The 18,044-nt window shown below is 32.3% G+C and overlaps 3 protein-coding genes across 5 annotated transcripts; 1 reads left to right on the forward strand and 2 right to left on the reverse strand.

Moving 5' to 3' along the window:
* Positions 1 to 35: 35 nt before the first annotated feature.
* On the reverse strand, positions 36 to 8,673 carry LOC126915362 (uncharacterized). The gene is made up of 20 exons (XM_050719965.1): positions 8,435 to 8,673; positions 8,178 to 8,356; positions 7,546 to 7,854; positions 7,288 to 7,415; positions 6,988 to 7,149; positions 6,537 to 6,751; positions 6,255 to 6,469; positions 5,719 to 5,987; positions 5,280 to 5,489; positions 4,982 to 5,104; positions 4,040 to 4,254; positions 3,606 to 3,775; positions 3,218 to 3,526; positions 2,812 to 2,939; positions 2,585 to 2,746; positions 2,126 to 2,337; positions 1,833 to 2,047; positions 1,379 to 1,650; positions 814 to 1,020; positions 36 to 748 (listed from the first exon to the last, which is right to left on the reverse strand). The coding sequence occupies exons 1-20, from the start codon at positions 8,574 to 8,576 to the stop codon at positions 655 to 657; spliced, it is 3,936 nt and encodes a 1,311-aa protein (XP_050575922.1). The 5' UTR covers positions 8,577 to 8,673; the 3' UTR covers positions 36 to 654.
* Positions 8,674 to 8,820: 147 nt separating this feature from the next.
* LOC126915893 (pancreatic triacylglycerol lipase-like) lies at positions 8,821 to 16,326 on the reverse strand. 3 transcript variants are annotated; one of them, XR_007710375.1, is made up of 7 exons: positions 13,919 to 14,121; positions 13,556 to 13,658; positions 11,923 to 12,071; positions 10,599 to 10,844; positions 9,804 to 10,010; positions 9,543 to 9,727; positions 8,821 to 9,201 (listed from the first exon to the last, which is right to left on the reverse strand). XR_007710375.1 is itself a non-coding variant. In XM_050721030.1 (7 exons), the coding sequence occupies exons 2-7, from the start codon at positions 13,600 to 13,602 to the stop codon at positions 9,144 to 9,146; spliced, it is 864 nt and encodes a 287-aa protein (XP_050576987.1). In that variant the 5' UTR covers positions 13,603 to 13,658; positions 16,242 to 16,326; the 3' UTR covers positions 8,821 to 9,143. The 3 variants fall into 3 exon arrangements, 2 of the variants coding, with proteins under 2 accessions (XP_050576987.1, XP_050576986.1); XM_050721030.1 differs by lacking the exon at positions 13,919 to 14,121 and adding an exon at positions 16,242 to 16,326 and having other exon boundaries at positions 9,543 to 9,699; XM_050721029.1 differs by having other exon boundaries at positions 9,543 to 9,699; positions 13,919 to 14,116.
* LOC126915891 (cyclin-dependent kinase 7) lies at positions 16,271 to 18,044 on the forward strand. The gene is made up of 5 exons (XM_050721027.1): positions 16,271 to 16,499; positions 16,563 to 16,622; positions 16,692 to 16,800; positions 16,877 to 17,322; positions 17,399 to 18,044. The coding sequence occupies exons 1-5, from the start codon at positions 16,446 to 16,448 to the stop codon at positions 17,744 to 17,746; spliced, it is 1,017 nt and encodes a 338-aa protein (XP_050576984.1). The 5' UTR covers positions 16,271 to 16,445; the 3' UTR covers positions 17,747 to 18,044.

An 18,044-nucleotide genomic window follows, 5' to 3' on the forward strand; every position in this document is an offset into this window, starting at 1 on the left:
GTAATAATATTTAAAACGATACGTTTGAATTATCTTTTATTTAATGTTTGCTCTTTTAAAGATACTATTTTATTTTAAAAAAATTGAGAAACTTACTTCACAGAATGAAAACTACCTACTTTCGATCTCTCCGCAGGAAAATCCAGCCACTCTACCAACATTCTTAAAAACGAAATAATCACGAATCATATCCATTTTGCTTGCGTACAGCGCAACGATTAACTGTAAATAAAAGAAATTGTAAAAGTGCATGACACTACTGTTGTTAGCCCTTATTCACGATTGCAAATCGAACGACTACAAGTGGAGTATTCGTGCTACAGTCCCTGGCAGTTCTCCCTTTCCGTTCTTTTATTTTTCATGAGAAAACATGTCAGGTTTGATATGATAGGTTTAGAAAACGAAACCGCTCGTGATTCTGAACTGTTTTATAGCATAGTAGTCTAATAATATCCGATAATGACTATATCAGATGAATAGTCAATCGACTAATTTTATTTATATCTCAAAATTTACAATCTGTATGTCAGAATGAAAGTTGATCCCTTGCAAACAAATATATACATTATATAACTAGTTCTTTTATTTCATTTTTTAATTTTATAAGTTAATCGAAATTCTACTTTTTTATCGAATCAGAAACCAATACGAATATTATGGATTTATATCTAATAAGTTACGTCTGCTGTTGCCACTGCTGAAACTTCCTTTCGTTTCGCTTCTCTTTCGTGCTCTTTTCTTCATACTCCTATGAAGCATAAAATAAATTTTTATATCCATATTTACGATCGTGCACAAAGTGAAATAACTCACTTCATCTTATGATTATAAATAATATTTTCTACGATGCAAATGATTCCAGCTACGAGCATTCCGAATGCCAATAAAATCAAAGCCGGAGCAGTTTCGTAGATCGTGATGCTCCTTGTGGACAAAGTGTCGGATTGACACTGTGGCTTCCTCGACGACCAATGCTTGATTTGCCGATTACGAAGGCCAGTATTAAACATCTTTGTCAACCTTAAGAAAAGACAAGTAAGTTAGTTTTAAAATACTAAGTACAGATTAAAGTAAATTAAGTAAATTAATAATTAAGTAAAGAAATTTATATTTTTATGAAGACAACTCTTTAGTTGTCGAAACATTTAGTAGAAATGAAAGTCAAGCTTCCATTATTCAATTTCAATTCAATTTCAGTTCAAGCTTCAATTATTTCCATAATTAAATTATATTAGAATAGAAAGAATATGTTTTATGCGTTAAAACCAAAATGGGCAAAATGAAATAAATTGAGTACTTCATAGATATATGAAAATTCGTACATACACACACATAATCTAATTATTAAATGAAAGAAATATATGCTACGATTATTCACCCTATTTTTGCTATCTCAATGAATTGTCCATTGTGACTGGCGTACATTCCCATCACCGATTGTTTGAACAAATGAATCTCCGTCAATTCGCAGATTTTATTTGAATCGAACATCCTTTCGACGTAAGGGTAAGCTGTATTAGGATCCGTATGATACGCTAAAATTCCTTGACCGACTTGTCTGATACCCTCTTCTATTGGCAGATATCGTTTTGATTCTGGCAGAGGATCCCAGCGTTTCTTGCGAAAATAATCCGATTCCCAGTTCAGTTTCTGTTGATAATATCATTAATATCGTAATATTGATTTCATTTGCCTTAGACAATGTTTCCTATCACTTTAAAGGATGTTTTGATTATATAGAATTTTAAAGCTAGAAAACTTTGTCAGATTTAATTCGAAGTTTCAATTTGTGACAAATTAATTTTTTACTTAAACGTAGTAATTAAACTTACGTATAAAAAGTAGTTTAGATATGGTACGGCTTCCGCAGCAATTTTTAGATTACTATCAGCAAGGACAGTTACGGAATCTTCCATCATATCAAGGGGTTCGCTCAATCGAGCCGAGACAATACTGGCAGAGTAATAATTGTACATTATCCAGCTATGTATAATTATTTGAAATAACGCTATACGGCTTGGTAAACGTTTCGGCAAGAGATTTGCACCTGTCGAAATTTCAAATAGTTTTAATAGATTTTGATCTTTGCACGTATTTAATAATTTAGCATATCTTTCATATGCACCTTGCTGGGACACGATTCCTATCGACAGCACCACCGCTCCTGAATATTTTTCTCTCTTGCCAATATCTTCGCGATTCATTATCATCTTCATAACGAATATGGAAAATAATCCGAAAACAGCAAACACGTACCACGTTTGCCGTGTGAAGGGTTTCAGAAAGATTTCTAATTTGATCTTATTCGTTGAAGTCGATAGCAGCATGAAACAGGGTCTGACCAGAGATATAATTCTCCTATTAGATATCATCGAACATTTCTCGGGTTGTAGACATTAAACGGAGAGGGACTAAACAAGTTTTTGTAGGTAATTTAAGTTATAAGATTTTCGTAATTTATATATCGATATCGACGATACATTTACTATACTATTCACTATATCTAATACATTTAATAGTAAATATACATATTTGGTATAATTTACTTATTGCCTTTATGTTAATATATCGGGTATTGTCTCACCTAATTGGCCATGCTGCGCCGATTAGAGTAGCGTAATCCAATCGTTCAGACACCATGATTCTTGGATTACTAGCGAAATCGATGTAATTCGACCGTAAGAATTCGAAAATCAAACCATGCACGCTGTGTCGGTCCCAATAAATTATTTCCGAGGCATGGACGCTAAAAAGAAAAAAGAAAAAATAAAATTCGCTGCGTCAACGAACGATTAGTATCGAATATAATACCTGAAATTAAAAAGATCTCCCGTATGCAAAATCATAGCGTGTACAAATTTATGCATACTATCCAACGATCTCGTATTTATGTCTTGCATGTAATCCTCGAGACGCATATTCTTTGGTCTGTATTGAATCTACGCATAACGTAATTCGGGATAACACATAATTATTGATTTCAACTAGCATTAATTAACGTTTGATAAACTGTTAATGTTTCTCCATTATACAGCCCTTCTACGCTCAATATTAATAACTAAACGATAAATGTATTAATTAAAAATTTTAGTACATTGTATTTTCTTTAAAAAAAACCGTCCGAAAAATGTGTAACTATCGTTTACAGCTGATAAAGAATTGAAAAAAAATCCAGGAGAAAATGTAAAAGTCTATAGGAATCGATAGATGGACTCACCACACCAGATATTTTTAATCTCATGCCGTGCATGTTGGCCCTTCTATTAATTAATGGTTGCGTTAAGAAAACTTTCAATCCGGACTCACGATGCCAAGTACCAAGCTCAGTAACGTTTAACGCACCACCACGATATTTGCAGTGATTAAAAACATCGTACAGATCATAGCCATTTCTGTTCGTTATAGCAAGAACAACATCCGTTACTATGTTATAAGCGGTATCGTTCAAGAGAGGAATACTGTTATTGTAATCCGAGCCCAACACTAACCAATTGTATGAGTAATCGTACATTCGATATTTCGAGCTCTGAATTAAAATAAAAATCAATTGATATTCATTGTCAAACGATTATCGTTGTAATCGTGAAGAACGAAGTTTCTCTTACTTCAGCAAAAATTCGTACGGCGGTCTCATTGCGACAACGCAAATCGATTACGACACCTACTGTCCAAGTTTCGCTTCTCATAAACCTACGGAAGTCGATTTTCACGCTGGGTTCTCTTATTATCGTAAATATGCCAGTGGTGCTTAGCGTTTTCAGAAGATTGAAGTCACCTGTATATCGCACCGTTATATGAATTTGCCTAGATACTACATTTCTTCGAACAATCATTTTCTCCAAAGAGAGAATTTTCACATTTACATTACGTTGTATTAGAAGATAATTCCTTTTATATAATTCGCCAATATATGAATTGCCGTTTATAAGCTTCTAAGAAAACTGAGACTGATAATACTAATTTATTTCATATATATTTATCAGTTCAGTATTTTAGATGTTTTATAACACTTTAATACCAAATGCAAAGAGTTGCTTACCTACAATATCGCCACATGAAAATCCTACGACATTTCGTACTTTTTTATACACAAAATAATCTCGGATGAATACATGATCCTGCGCGTTCGAAATTAAAACGAATTGCAATAAAACGAACAAGACGGTATACATTATACTATTCTTTTCTCGAACCAAGAATTCTGTTCGGATATTAACACTGACCAAATCGAATCGTTCGACATCGCCTGCCTTTCTATTACGTTATTTTATAATATTACTTTTGCATGACATAATAATGATGATAATAATATTAATAATAATAATGCAGGACGTATCATGTGGGATTCCACTGAGAGACAAGCTTGTCGAACGATTTCGTGTAATTTGGCAAATTGCTCGAGTCACGAAAAGGAATGCATACAGCTCGATTAATCAATCATTCATTCCAATGTCCATTCGCAACGCGACAGTTCCAATGAAAACAAGCTAAGTCTCGCTATTGATCGAATTCCCGGTTACAGATCGACCGCGTTATTACTTGCATTATTATTATTCATCTGTGTTGCGGTGTTTTATTAATTTCCTGCCAAAGGCTGCCTAAAATATGAATTTCACGATAAGCTAGATATTAATGGTATCGTATTGGAAGAGAACATGGAAAGGCAACGGATTTAAAAATTAATTACGCGATTGAAGATAATAGTAAACAAGCTACCGGCTTCCTGCCCAAAATCTGTAATCAATATCGATAATTAATTCAAGATCTGGCCATGTTTAAATGTATATTTTGCTTTAATATTTTGAAGAAACTACGCGTGATTATGGTTTTATATGTTTGACAAAGTCTAATAATTAAATGTAATAAAATACCGTATGTGCTATCTACAATAATTGGTAGAGAATCTTTCGTAGTTGTTCTAGCGACTAATCTGCAAATTCGCGCTTATGGCAATTATATCGTGGCGATGGATAAACTTTAGGGATTTTGAAAAGGGCTCCATTTACTAAAAAAGTTTCTCAGAGACTGATTCACGTTTCGTAAATATAGCAGAAGCGAAGTCCAGTCGATCAAGCGTTTCTTTTCCATCATGAAACTTGGAGGTCTAAAAAAGATTATTTTGAATAGTTTTTATACTGTCCTACATAGGTAGAATAATATTAACTAATTAATTAATGTCACTAATTGTACAAAAATTGAGAACTTTTCGGGTGAACAGAAAATAATATGTATATAGTATACATTTCGTATATTTCTCTTAAATGAAATTTGTAATTTACCGTGCTGGGAAAAGACAGAAGACGATATTCTCAACGATGCAAATGAGAATCGATAGAACCAGTGAGATACACAAGAACACGAAAATCGGTACAGCTTCGTGAATCGATAGAGGTTCAGCGATAAGTAGGTTGATCGGGCAAAATGGTTTTCTAGCCGCCCATCGCTTCAATTCGCGTTTCTGAATGCCAACGTTTTGAATTTTAATCAAGCTAAAAAAAGTAACATACGGATCTTCAAAAGATGTTTCATTCGATCTTCGTTCGAGTTTTAAATTTGTTACAGAAATTATGCATGAAATGTAATTTCAATTGATTTTTAAATACTCGGGTCTTCTCGACTTTCTAATTAATTTCATGTCCTCTCGATTGATGCTTTCGAATCGTTTCGAAATACCTCCAATAGGTCGATCTACATTTACATGTATATTGACTTTCGTACCCTACTTTCATCAGTTCAGTAAAAGGGCTGTGATGCCTCGCATAAAATGCGAGGACAGCACGCAACAGATGAACCTCCGTAAGTTCGCAGATACTTCGACGAGTGAACGACTGTTCGATGTACGGATAAGCTGAATCGATCATCGTGTGATAGGCTAAATGACCCTCCGCCACGCGATTAAGTCCTTCTTCTAGTGATAAATATCTATCCGACTCTGGTATTTTCGACCACCGATTGTCGTAAAAATATCTTACTTCTTTGTCTGGCACCTATTGCATAAAAATTTTAAAATTGAAGAAAATTTGTTAAATACCAAGTCTTTTTCAATAAAAAATTTGTTCTATTATATGTATATATTATTTGTAGTATTATAGTAGAGTTACATTTTATTCCAAAATTATGTTCATGAAAATGTTTCTTAAACTGATTTAACAGCATCTTTATTTATTTAGGAATTATTAAAAGATTATTTTATTTATTTTATTTTATTTCGAAATATTTTGTTGTTAAATATGTAGCTGCATAAGAGATATTACCCGAAAAAAGGAACGAATATACGACGTAGGCTGCACCGCAAGTTTCATATTGCTCTTTGCCAAACTAATCAAAGAATCATTCATCTTCTCGCCTCTGTTTTTCAAACGATTCGATACGACACTCGCCGAATAATAATTCAAAATTAATAAACCGACGAACAAGATTTGTAGGAATGCTATACGACTTGCGCAACGTGTTGGAACGAACGCAGAACCTGAATGAAAAAATATCGTGTCAAAGAAATCCAAAAACCTTGTTCGATTAATTCTTTCTTGATATACCTTGTTGGGACAAAGCTCCTATTGTGAGCAAAACAGAGAGGCCATAAATCTCTGTAGGAGTTTGCACGCCTTCTAATCTTAGTAAGATAACTAGAATTGTTGTCACGATTCCTATCATGGCCAGTATCACATACCATACTTTCACAGACAGGGGTTTCAGAAATTGTCCTGGTTTAATTTTCGTCGATGAAATCGTGCGGAACATAAAACACGACCTACGACAATGAGATATAATTAATCCGAATTTGGAAGAGAGAATTAGAATAGTGAAATTAGGATACGATGAAATTACAAAAAAAAAAGAAACAAAGAAGAACAACAGGAATTCTTGTACCTTAGATGATTATTCATGTTCATTGAAATACTATTTCTAAGAATATTATGAATGCATATAAGATACAAGACATAGGAAACGGTATGAAGAAGTATGAAGAAGCAAGTAGTAATATACCGTATTGGCCAGACCGGTCCGATTATGTCTCCGTTATCTAATCTGCCGATCCTCATCGCTACTGGACTTGCCGAGAGATCTATGAGTTTCTCTTTGAAAGCCGCGAAAACAGGTCCGGAATTGTCGAATCTTCTTCGCGCACTTATTTGCACAATCTCCATACTGCAAAGTAGAGACCAACGAATGAATAAAAATTCTTTTGTTTAAAAAGAATCACAGATTAAGTGCATAGAACACATGCAGTTGAACGGAAGCTGCTAATAAAATTTATAAATTTATCGAATTTAATATAATTTTTACGTGAAATTGAAGATGTCAGACAAATGTTGTAACAATACGTAGAGAAATTTCGATCGCCCATATTTTGACTTCATGCTATATTGTAGCATCATCTCGTGAAAAGTCATGTTTTCTGGTTTAAAACCGATCTGTAAATTTCTTAGTCTATAGATTACTTTAATGTCTATTCTATCTGTCGAAGTGTACCATATATAAAATTCTAATTTCATTAATTATATTAATCAGATAATGATCATAGAAAGAACTGGCACAACTTACAACGACCCCAACTTTGAGTTTCATCCCGTGCAAATTCGATCTTCTTTCGAATTTCGATTCATTTAAGGTAACGTTTAATCCAGTTTTATTGCTCCACGTTCCAAAGCGCGTTACATTCATCGACCCTCCTCGATCTTTGCAAGGATTATACACATCGTACAAAATATAACTGTTCGCTGATGGCACAGCAATTATAACATCGGTAGAGATAGTGAACGCGTCATCGTTTAGTATTTCCAATACATGGCTCAGGTTCGAACCCAAAATTAACCATTTGTGCATTTCGTCGTACATAGAATATTTAGTTGCCTATGTGCAATAGATATTATGCACTTTATTTTAATGTTTGATACTTGTGAGATTAGGACAAAAATAGAAAATGGTTCAATACATGTGAGATTAAGACTTTAGCGGTACAATAATTCCCCTTTCTTAGAACAATTTAATGCAATTAAACCTTTGAATTCTTATGAATATGTAAATTATTTTTATGTATAACAATTCTTAAATAACTAGGTATACTTAAAAAGAAAAGGAAAAGATAAAGAATAGATTTAGGACAGTAATATAATGATATTAACATTTCAGACATTTATGGAAATAAGAGAAAATTCCGAATATAAATTACTTACTTCCACAAGGACGTTAGTGTGTCTCTTACGATCGCATCGAGAATCCAAAAAAACGCCCAACCAATTGTACTCCGCTCTTAAGACTTTTTTCACGTCTAATCGCGATTTATCCGTAGAGTTCAATATTGGAATATACGTGGTGTACATATTGTTGAGGGTTTTTGCGAGTTTAAAATTATCTGTTTTTAACGAAATAAAGATAAGATCCTGTGTGTTAAATTAAAAAAAAGTTTTATAGAAAACCTTTTGCTACGCACTTTCCATGTTGTCGCAAGAGAATCCAACGATTCTTTCCACTTTTCTGAATGCAAAGTAATCACGGATGAGATTGTTTTCATTAGCGCACAAAGTAGCAATTAATTGCACTATTAAAAGCAACGAAAAATACACTCGATTCATCGTACAGAATTATCTTCCGAAGGAACGTTTTCAGTACAACATTTGGTCGGTCTTGCGCTGATATTGTTCATGAATATTCTATTATCTCGTTAATATTGTATTTCTGCATTTATTAATCACAACTACCTTATATTATTAATACAACAGCTCCATATTTCTTCGTAAACCTTCATTTCATGATCCGTCTATTGTTTCTGAATATTGTAATAATATTTGCTATAATGTGAATGACAAAGTACACAAATTTCAAAGTAACCAATACAACGTTTATTTCTATTTCATTCTGCAAAAGTACGCGAACGAGAGAAAGTGTCATTAACACGTGTCATTTTAATTAATATAATTTGTACTTTTGTTGTACGACATGAAATGATACCGGTTCAGCACCGATTTCGATCTCGTTCGTCCGATTAATTAAAAAAAAAAAAAGAAGAAAAATGTAGAATTCGAATAAAATTGCGCACGCTGCATAAATAAAGTAACTTGTAAATGACTAGTACAGATCATTTTGATGCCGCAAATACAGGACCATCATCATGTAGAGTTGTTCCAAATGTCCATTCTCGCTCATTCTATTGCGAACGGAGGTACGTCGTTCGTTGTTAAGTAAAATTTTCCTCGCAACCTAAAACGATTAAGACGAAATTAAGTTTGGTAATTGAATGCATAATAATGTTCAATTCAATTTTATCAAAGTAATCTTTATCAACATTCCAGAACTTTATCATTTATTTAAATATAGTTTCTTTGTGATATAATTACTGACACATTTATAACGATTGTGTAATATGATAAATATTTCGTTAAAAGGAATAGAAATGAAACAAACAATATTGAACAGAAATTAAAGATGTTAAAATATTCTTCTATTTTTTTCGAAAAAGACAAACATAAACGAGGACCGTTTTTATTATGAGCTCTTCAATTTTTATATGACACAAAATCAAAAAAAATTAAATATCTTACGACGTGGACGCGTATTCCCCCATCAGAACAATCGGATTGTAATCGCAACGTCCCTCTATGTATTTCTCCCAATTTTCACAGGTTCTTGCTTTAAAACCAGCCGTGCTGCCTATACTCTCTGTCATGTACTGATGAGCTCGCGAATGGCTGCAGTAAGCTGACAAACGTTCGACGATTGTTAAATTCTAATTAAAGTTTGTCAGATACACTGTTTCATAAGTAATTTTGTTGGAAGCTTAATGAAACAAAAAAGATGTTTACTTGTAGTTGGTAGAAACGAGCAACCAGGTTGTGGAAACTTCCCATTGTTAGGATAAAAATCAGCGTGGCCAAGTGGAGCCAAAAATCCAAAGGCAGGACCGCTCGTATGAATTACGTCCACGAATTGGGCATCGGTTGGATCTAATCTGTATTCTGGATCGACAATTCCGAAGACTGTTTCAAACAACGGACTAGCTGGATCTAGGCCTTTGAATCACATCACATCATATTAAAAATAAAAATAGATAACACAAATGTGCGATAAATTTAGCTCTTTACAACTGTGAAATTTTGTTATAAATAAACTATTGTAAATAAATTATTTAATATAAACATAATGATATAGTAATAAAATACAATAGTACAATAATAAAGAAGCAAAATGTAATTTAAAAAATATAGATTCGTGGATATGACTATATAACTTTTAAATTAAACGACACTATAGAGCAGTGTTGTCCAATCTTTTCAAGTCATCAGCAACCCTTCGCTACATAAAAAATATTTTCAATAAAATATGGCAATTTATTTTTATTGTATATGACGATGTAGCTATATTAAAATAAATATACATATTAAAAATATATATGTTAAAATGTAAACATGTATGTTAAAAATCTTCAACTATAAAATACCTTCAATTATATTTCAACTATAAAAAAAACTGTGGCAATTCCTTAGAAAATATTTGACGACATATTTTATTAAACGATATTTTTCTTAAACTTAATTTGGGAGTTATAGAGGGTTAACAAACTCTAAATTAACAATGAATGCATCTTAATCGAAATATACCTGTTATTCTGCCAATACGTCCATCCAAGTAAGCTCCAGCGTATCCTGCCACGTGTGAGCCCAAGCTATGACCACTGATGTGAACATCCTTGTATTCAAGATTCGACTCGCGATTCAAAAATTCTAAAAAATCTCCAAGAAACTCGCCCACTTTCCGTGTGTTGTTTGCCGCTACTGGATAAACGTCGGCCGCCAAAACTCCCCATCCAACTACTATCACATTTACATCTTCATGAAGTAGATACGCTGTAATCATTCACGCACAATCGTATATAACTTTGTTCGACTAGAGTCAATGATATTAGAGATGATATATTAAAAATCGTCAAAACGTTGAAACCGTGACATTGGATTAAGTCTGACGCAAGTTCAATGTCAAGAAGCGTGCAACTACATATAGGGTGTTGCAAAAAAAGAGTCTAAAACTCTGTGAATTGATAGTATTTACTTAAAGAAGTAAAAAATATTTCACAAGGTAATAAAATATATTTTCAATAAATAAATAATCCATATATATAGAATTTAATCCAAATTAAAATATGTTATCTAGGATTACTATAACAAATGTTTTAAATAAAACAAATATTAGCAATCATTGCAGAATTGCAAGTGTTATGCAAATATAATTCACATGAAAGCCAAAATACCTACTAAGCAGTTAATTGTTGACGTGCTTGTGATACTTTCAGGAGTATGATTATTTTATGTTATGATTTCTTTCGTTTCGATGGTTGGGATAATGATGGACTAAAATGATAGAATAAAATTATTTTGCGAAGTAACGCAGAAGAAATTTAGGCGTATCTGGAATAATTGAAGAATATAAAATTGTTTTGCGACAATTTCTGACTACAAAATATACCGTGCAAGGACAAAGAAGGCAAAAAGGTAATACACATTTGTTAAGGAGATTTTGAAAAAGTTCTAAATCGAAATTTCTCACAGTTACGTCAGGAACTTAACGCGAGAGAGCAAAAACTTGTTAAGTGATCAATTAACTTGTTATCGTGCTGACCCTTGAACCTGACGACGTCGATTCCGTGTTTACCGAAACGGATTGACCCTGATTGTAATTAAATTTCACTGCCTCGGCACCATCGACATTTCTAGAAATTCCTTAGAACTCGCTTTTCCTTCTTCCTCTTTCATTCTCGTTTTCTCGGCCTCTACTTCGCTTCGTTTTAAAGCGATGCTAACTTTATTACGAATACAAAGTTTCATTAAATCGAAATTATAATTCGTACCACGAGTAGGTATGATTCGATATTATGAGACAAAAAATTGTCTGTCTGCTAATTATCGAGAAAGGCTCGTGTTTACGTACCATCTATCAAACCTCGTACCCAGGCTTCGTTTCCGGTGTCACTAAATCCGTGAATAATGAATTTCGTTGGTCGACTTTCATTGAAGTGAGATGCGTAAAGAACCTCGGTGTTGTTTAGAAACAGCTGCTCCTCGCCAAACGGATTTTCTCTTCGCAAAAGGAAAGCTCTTTTATTATTTTAGAATTAAATTATTTTACAATTACATTCTACAAATTATTATTCTATTTATTATTATTATTCTACAAATTATCCTACAAAAATTGAAACCGCTAATAATACCAAATATTTCTGACTTAATGCTCTTTTATTAATAATTTCTCCTAACCTTTTAATATTACATAAATCCACTGATGTTATATGTTTTTCGAAATTCTCTTACATCTTTTTCCGATATTCTTCCTCGTCTGTAACGAAATCTTTGTGATTCTTGTTGTACCATAGCATACATAAAATGATTTAATCTATCAGTAAGCAAAAAAGCATCAGTGCTTCCTAAAAAAGTTATTATAATTTCGCATGTAATTTAATCATAGTCTATCCCAGATTCGTAGTGTCAAAATACCTTTCTTACGTTGATTTGCGATTTTTGTTTCAATAAAACGCTTTGTTTGTCATGGAGTTAATGATTCGAGTGGTTTTTATGAAACGATCTCCGAGAATCGGAACGAGGAATTCTCGAGGCGCCGCCATCGCGAGTGGCGCCTCAATTTTCCTTCCCGGTTTTAGATCGAGTCGATCAACAAGAAAAGGCAAAGCAGTGCAAAAAGAATAAGAAAAGGAGGCGCGTCCACGATATTCACGCATCGATGATAGTCAGTGGAGCGTCAGCGCTGAGAATAGAATTTGCCGGCTTGCTGATTGCATGTATCGTTAAAAAATTGATGCATCGTTTACGAACGACGAACGATAAAGCTCGCCTCTGCACGGACGAAAAATTCGCAGCACGAACCGCGCGTTGCCAAGGAGAAGCGCGGATTTTCTTTAACGTATCACGTTCGCCCTTGCTCCGTCTCTTCTCTTTCCCAAAATATCTTAAAATTAAATCTTGAACTTTATGCAGAAGTTGCATATTATGAGACATCATTAGTCTTTAACCGTTTCGCTATGGAGAGCGTATACGTCCTTAAATATCGAATAATCATATATTAAAAATGTACAAATATTTCTAATGTACAATCATTTTTATTTCCATTTATATGTGTTAAACCACAATTAATTAGTTTAAGTACCCGCAGTGCCTAGTTAGGATTTGTAAAAGCTGTCTTCATACTGTATGTCAAGAAAACTTTCAATTCTGAGGAAACTATAGTGAAAAAGTTAATATGTATTATGTTTAAGGAAAGAATGAGAAAATATCAAAAAAGAAAAAAATCGCTGTAATAGGTTTGTTCGAGACAGTGGAGAGATATTATATAAGAACTAATAAAGTAAATAAAATAGGAGAAATAAAGCATATTAACATTGTATATGACATAACAGGCATTAAAGAATATTAACACTGAACAAACTTCTTTCCTTTTGACGACTAGGAGTTATACCCTCGTGGATAACTATGTTCGCCTAGCTAACTTCAGTCATAACATATAAACTTCCTTTAAATCGCCAAACAAAAATACTATATGTTCTACATACCTGGTGTACAGATTGAACATAGCGGGATCACGGGTGGTCTTGAACATGGACTTGATGACCGATTGCACATCGTTGAACAGTGTGTTTTGTGAATGCGCGAACGCTAGAACCACGAGGAAACAAAATTTGTTGAAAACGAAATATAGAAGTACATTATTCAAACAGTCGCACACTCATCTTAACCTTAAAAAGATCATAAACTAAAGTCGATTATCATAAAGCTTGAATAAAATTCGGTAAGGTCACAATGAAGATAAATTCCAAATAGATTGAAATGTATATACAACAAGAAGAACGTTCGGTTCACTTTAATAGTCGATCTTTAGTAGACGTTAACGAAAAGATCCACGTGACTTCGTTTACCTGACAGAACGACCACTAAAAGGACGAGAATTTTGACGGATGACATGTCTCTCCGCGCGATACCGCTCGCCGTTGCACTGGATTACTACTGTAGCCGGCTTAGCAGTGGACTACCATTCATCCTACTCGCGATTTCTCGTCTTTGATGTTCGATAAGCCCGGCAGCTATATTCATTTGTTTAATTAATACGACAGTTGCTCGAACGTGGATAGTTTCGAAAGTTGCTCACCCCTATCTCTTATAAATAGCCTTTCCAAACTCTTCTCAATTTCGTAATTCCTACTACGACTTCGTTATTCGAGAAACACTTTTTGCACTCTTTCGTGGGGAAAACGTACCGATTATCGCTTAGATACATGTATGTGTATTTGATTATACGTGAAATATTGGTTAGACTGTATATGTCGTGTTTCATCGTTTGAAACTGATATGAAAGTAGAAGACTACAAGGAAAAGTGTTTACTTTTTTGCTCTATGCAGAAACTTGACATGATTAAGTTCCATAATTATAATGTCTTGAAATTTTTGAAATGTCTTCACTTCTGAAACATATCATATACCACATACACATACATTATGTGATGAATCATTACAAATTATTTAGTTTTAATGAAATCTTTGTTTGTTAGCTGTAATCCGGCTTGACCCAATTACAAAAAAAGATTCCTATATTATTATTGTATCAGTATGATTGTCATTTGCACGAGTAACTAATGGAATTAAATTAAGGATATATCAATTATTGTAATTATTTATTATACTTGTTCATAGCATAATAAATAATAAATAAAAAATAAAAAATTTGCCAATAAAAAGTAAACACCTTCCATTTTTTCACTTGTACAATTTTATATTTAATATAGATCACAAATCACGATTACATACTTTTTTCTGAATAAAATATACATAAAAACTAATTATGTATATTAGTAATGAATATTGAATTATATCATTTCATTGCAATAATCGAATAACATAATCCTATTTGTTATTTGGCAAGTAGCTATATTAACGACGTCAAGCATAAAGATCAATACAGGTTACACGTATATTGTAATTAAACTATGGATGTTTACGCATATTTATGTATATTTTTATAAATACAGTTAAATATATGGAACCTAAATATCCTAATAAATAAATAAATATATATTTAATATTTCGCTGTAGATTTTTGCATATTTCAGTTTCTCATAAATGCATGAACGTCAGCAGTCTGATTATGAATACATTCATTAATGAATGAACAAATGTTTTGGTTTATTTTCATGATGATTTCAACGCAGTTTCTATACTGTTATGTTTACTTCGTTTATTTTCTTCAAACTATTCATTTCGTAATTTGAATGTCTGTCTCCGCTAAAAAGTCTGATAATATTTTCGCAATAACATCTCTTATGTCTTGATGTTTAACATTTGGCAATGTGATATAGAAAGAACACATTCATTAAATGTGTAAACTTAAAGGAAGATGTCCCAAGAACGTCGTTAAATTTAGAAAGTTTAATTATGATAGCGCGACTATCCCTGCTTTACTATCGTAAATGGTTATATCGTTCCTTTCCACTATGTAACAGTCGAATGATCTTGCATGACAATTATTACATTTCTCCTTTATCAGTGTTTTTTTTTTATCTCATATTATACCGACTATTAAAAAGTTTGATTACAATGCAGCGCCGATGGTAATACTAGTTTCTTAACAATAAGTATATTTACTACATATAAAATTTTAATATTTAACATTTCTAAATTTATCCTATACGGTTTTTTAATAATAATGTATCCTTGAAGAGCATCAAGGACAAAATTTTACTCCATAAGAATTTTGTTCTAATAGTAGCGTATTAATATCATTGCAATGTTATCTATAATTGCGAACAATATCTAATATTGGATAATAATAAGAAATTCAGTTGCATTTGTGTGATTTTATTGAGTACTAAAGTAAAAGGTTATGTTGGGGTGAAATTTCGCTTATCATAGCATTGACGTTATTTGATGATAACTTTTAAGTGTTAAATGTATGTTAGTGTTTTATCATATACAATTATTTGAATACATAGGAGGACAAAAAATGTAAAAACATATATAAACGATATATAAACGATAGTCATTAATAATAGATTATCTATTTCTTTTGGCATAAAACAAAAAGAAATATTTAAAATTTTTCATATCCTGTTTCAAAATAATTTGTTAAAAAAGAAAGGTCTTTTAAAGTATTAGTAAAGATTAAATATTATTAATTTCTATATAGAATTATTATTTCTATATCAATTAGAATATCCCAAAATTATATTACATATTTCAGTTAAATACCAGGATATGTTCAAACATGTGCAAATTGGCGAATACAGCGACACGATGGCACGAGGACACGACACAAGGTTTTCATATACGTTTCATTTTGAAGCACATTGAACGAAGTACGCTCATGAATGATACAAGATAGATTTATTATGTAAAATATTTTTAAATAATTTATTTTTGAAAAAAATAAAAGTATTATTATATTTAGTAAATATGACAGAAAAATTGCGAAGATATGAGAAAATTGATTTCTTAGGAGAAGGACAGGTTAGTTAAAGATTATAAACTTCGTTATTAATGTCGTAAATATATTTATGAATTTTATTTCAGTTCGCTACTGTCTATAAAGCCAAAGATATTGAAACGTCCAAAATTGTTGCTGTGAAAAAGGTTTGTTATTTCACAATGATTTTATACGCTGATCAAATGTTCTTGAAGTGTCATTTATGACAATTTCAGATTAAAGTTGGAAGTCGCGCAGAGGCTAGGGATGGTATAAATAGAACTGCATTACGAGAAATTAAATTATTGCAAGAATTAAAACACGATAATGTGATAGGTTTATTAGGTATATAAATGTATACATACGTTGCAAGAATTTATATTATGTAGTCAACATTCATATCATGTTATTGATATTTTAGATGTTTTTGGTCACAAGTCAAATGTCTCCTTAGTATTTGACTTTATGGATACAGATTTAGAGATAATAATAAAGGATAGTAATATAGTATTAACAGCTGCAAACATTAAAGCATATATGATCCAAACTTTGCAAGGATTGGATTATTTACATTATAATTGGATACTGCACAGAGATTTGAAACCAAATAATTTACTGGTTAACTCTGAAGGTGTTTTGAAAATTGGTGATTTTGGTTTGGCCAAATTTTTTGGTTCACCTAATCGAATAAACACCCATCAGGTAGTAACAAGATGGTATAGGTCACCTGAATTGTTGTACGGTGCGAGATTATATGGTACTGGAATTGATATGTGGGCAGTTGGTTGTATATTAGCAGAACTGTTATTACGTGTACCATTTTTACCTGGCGAATCTGATCTGGATCAGCTTACTAGAATATTTCAGGTATATCCTCTTTATTGTAACCTAAAAATGTTCTTAATTGCAATTATTTTCATATATTTACATACATCATTTTCAGACATTAGGCACACCCACTGAAGAAACATGGCCAGGAATGACAGAATTACCAGATTTTATCCAATTCAAACCTTTTCCTGGTACACCACTAAAACATATATTTACTGCTGCTGGTGATGATCTCCTAGATTTAATTGCTAGTCTATTAAATGTAAATCCTTTGGAAAGATGTACATGTGATCAAGCTCTTCAAATGCCATACTTCAGCAACAAGCCTGCACCAACTCCTGGACCTAGATTACCGCTTCCTACATCTGTAAAACGTCAGCCAGAAGAAAAGCCCAGTTTAAAGAGAAAACTACTGGAATCGATGGATGGTGCTTCCCTTGCAAAAAGATTACAGTTTTAACCATAAATGCAATTAGATTTAATTGTAAATTGTTACAAAAACAATTCATTGTTATTGTTTCCTTACTAATTTTACAATAAATAATCAATATAATATGCAATAGAATGAAGCAAGGAGATAGAGACTGATTTAATTTGTACAAATGCATAATATACAAGTAAATTCAAAACATGAAATATAATATTAAACAGCTACAATGAATTACTGCGGTAATATATGATATGCAATTTAATAATATATTTTTACAAAATTATTATGTATATAACTAAAATCAAATAAACATCTATTTTGTACGTTA

This window comes from Bombus affinis, chromosome 4 (genome assembly GCF_024516045.1).
Source record: "Bombus affinis isolate iyBomAffi1 chromosome 4, iyBomAffi1.2, whole genome shotgun sequence".
In the NCBI taxonomy this organism is placed as follows: Eukaryota; Metazoa; Arthropoda; class Insecta; order Hymenoptera; family Apidae; genus Bombus; species Bombus affinis.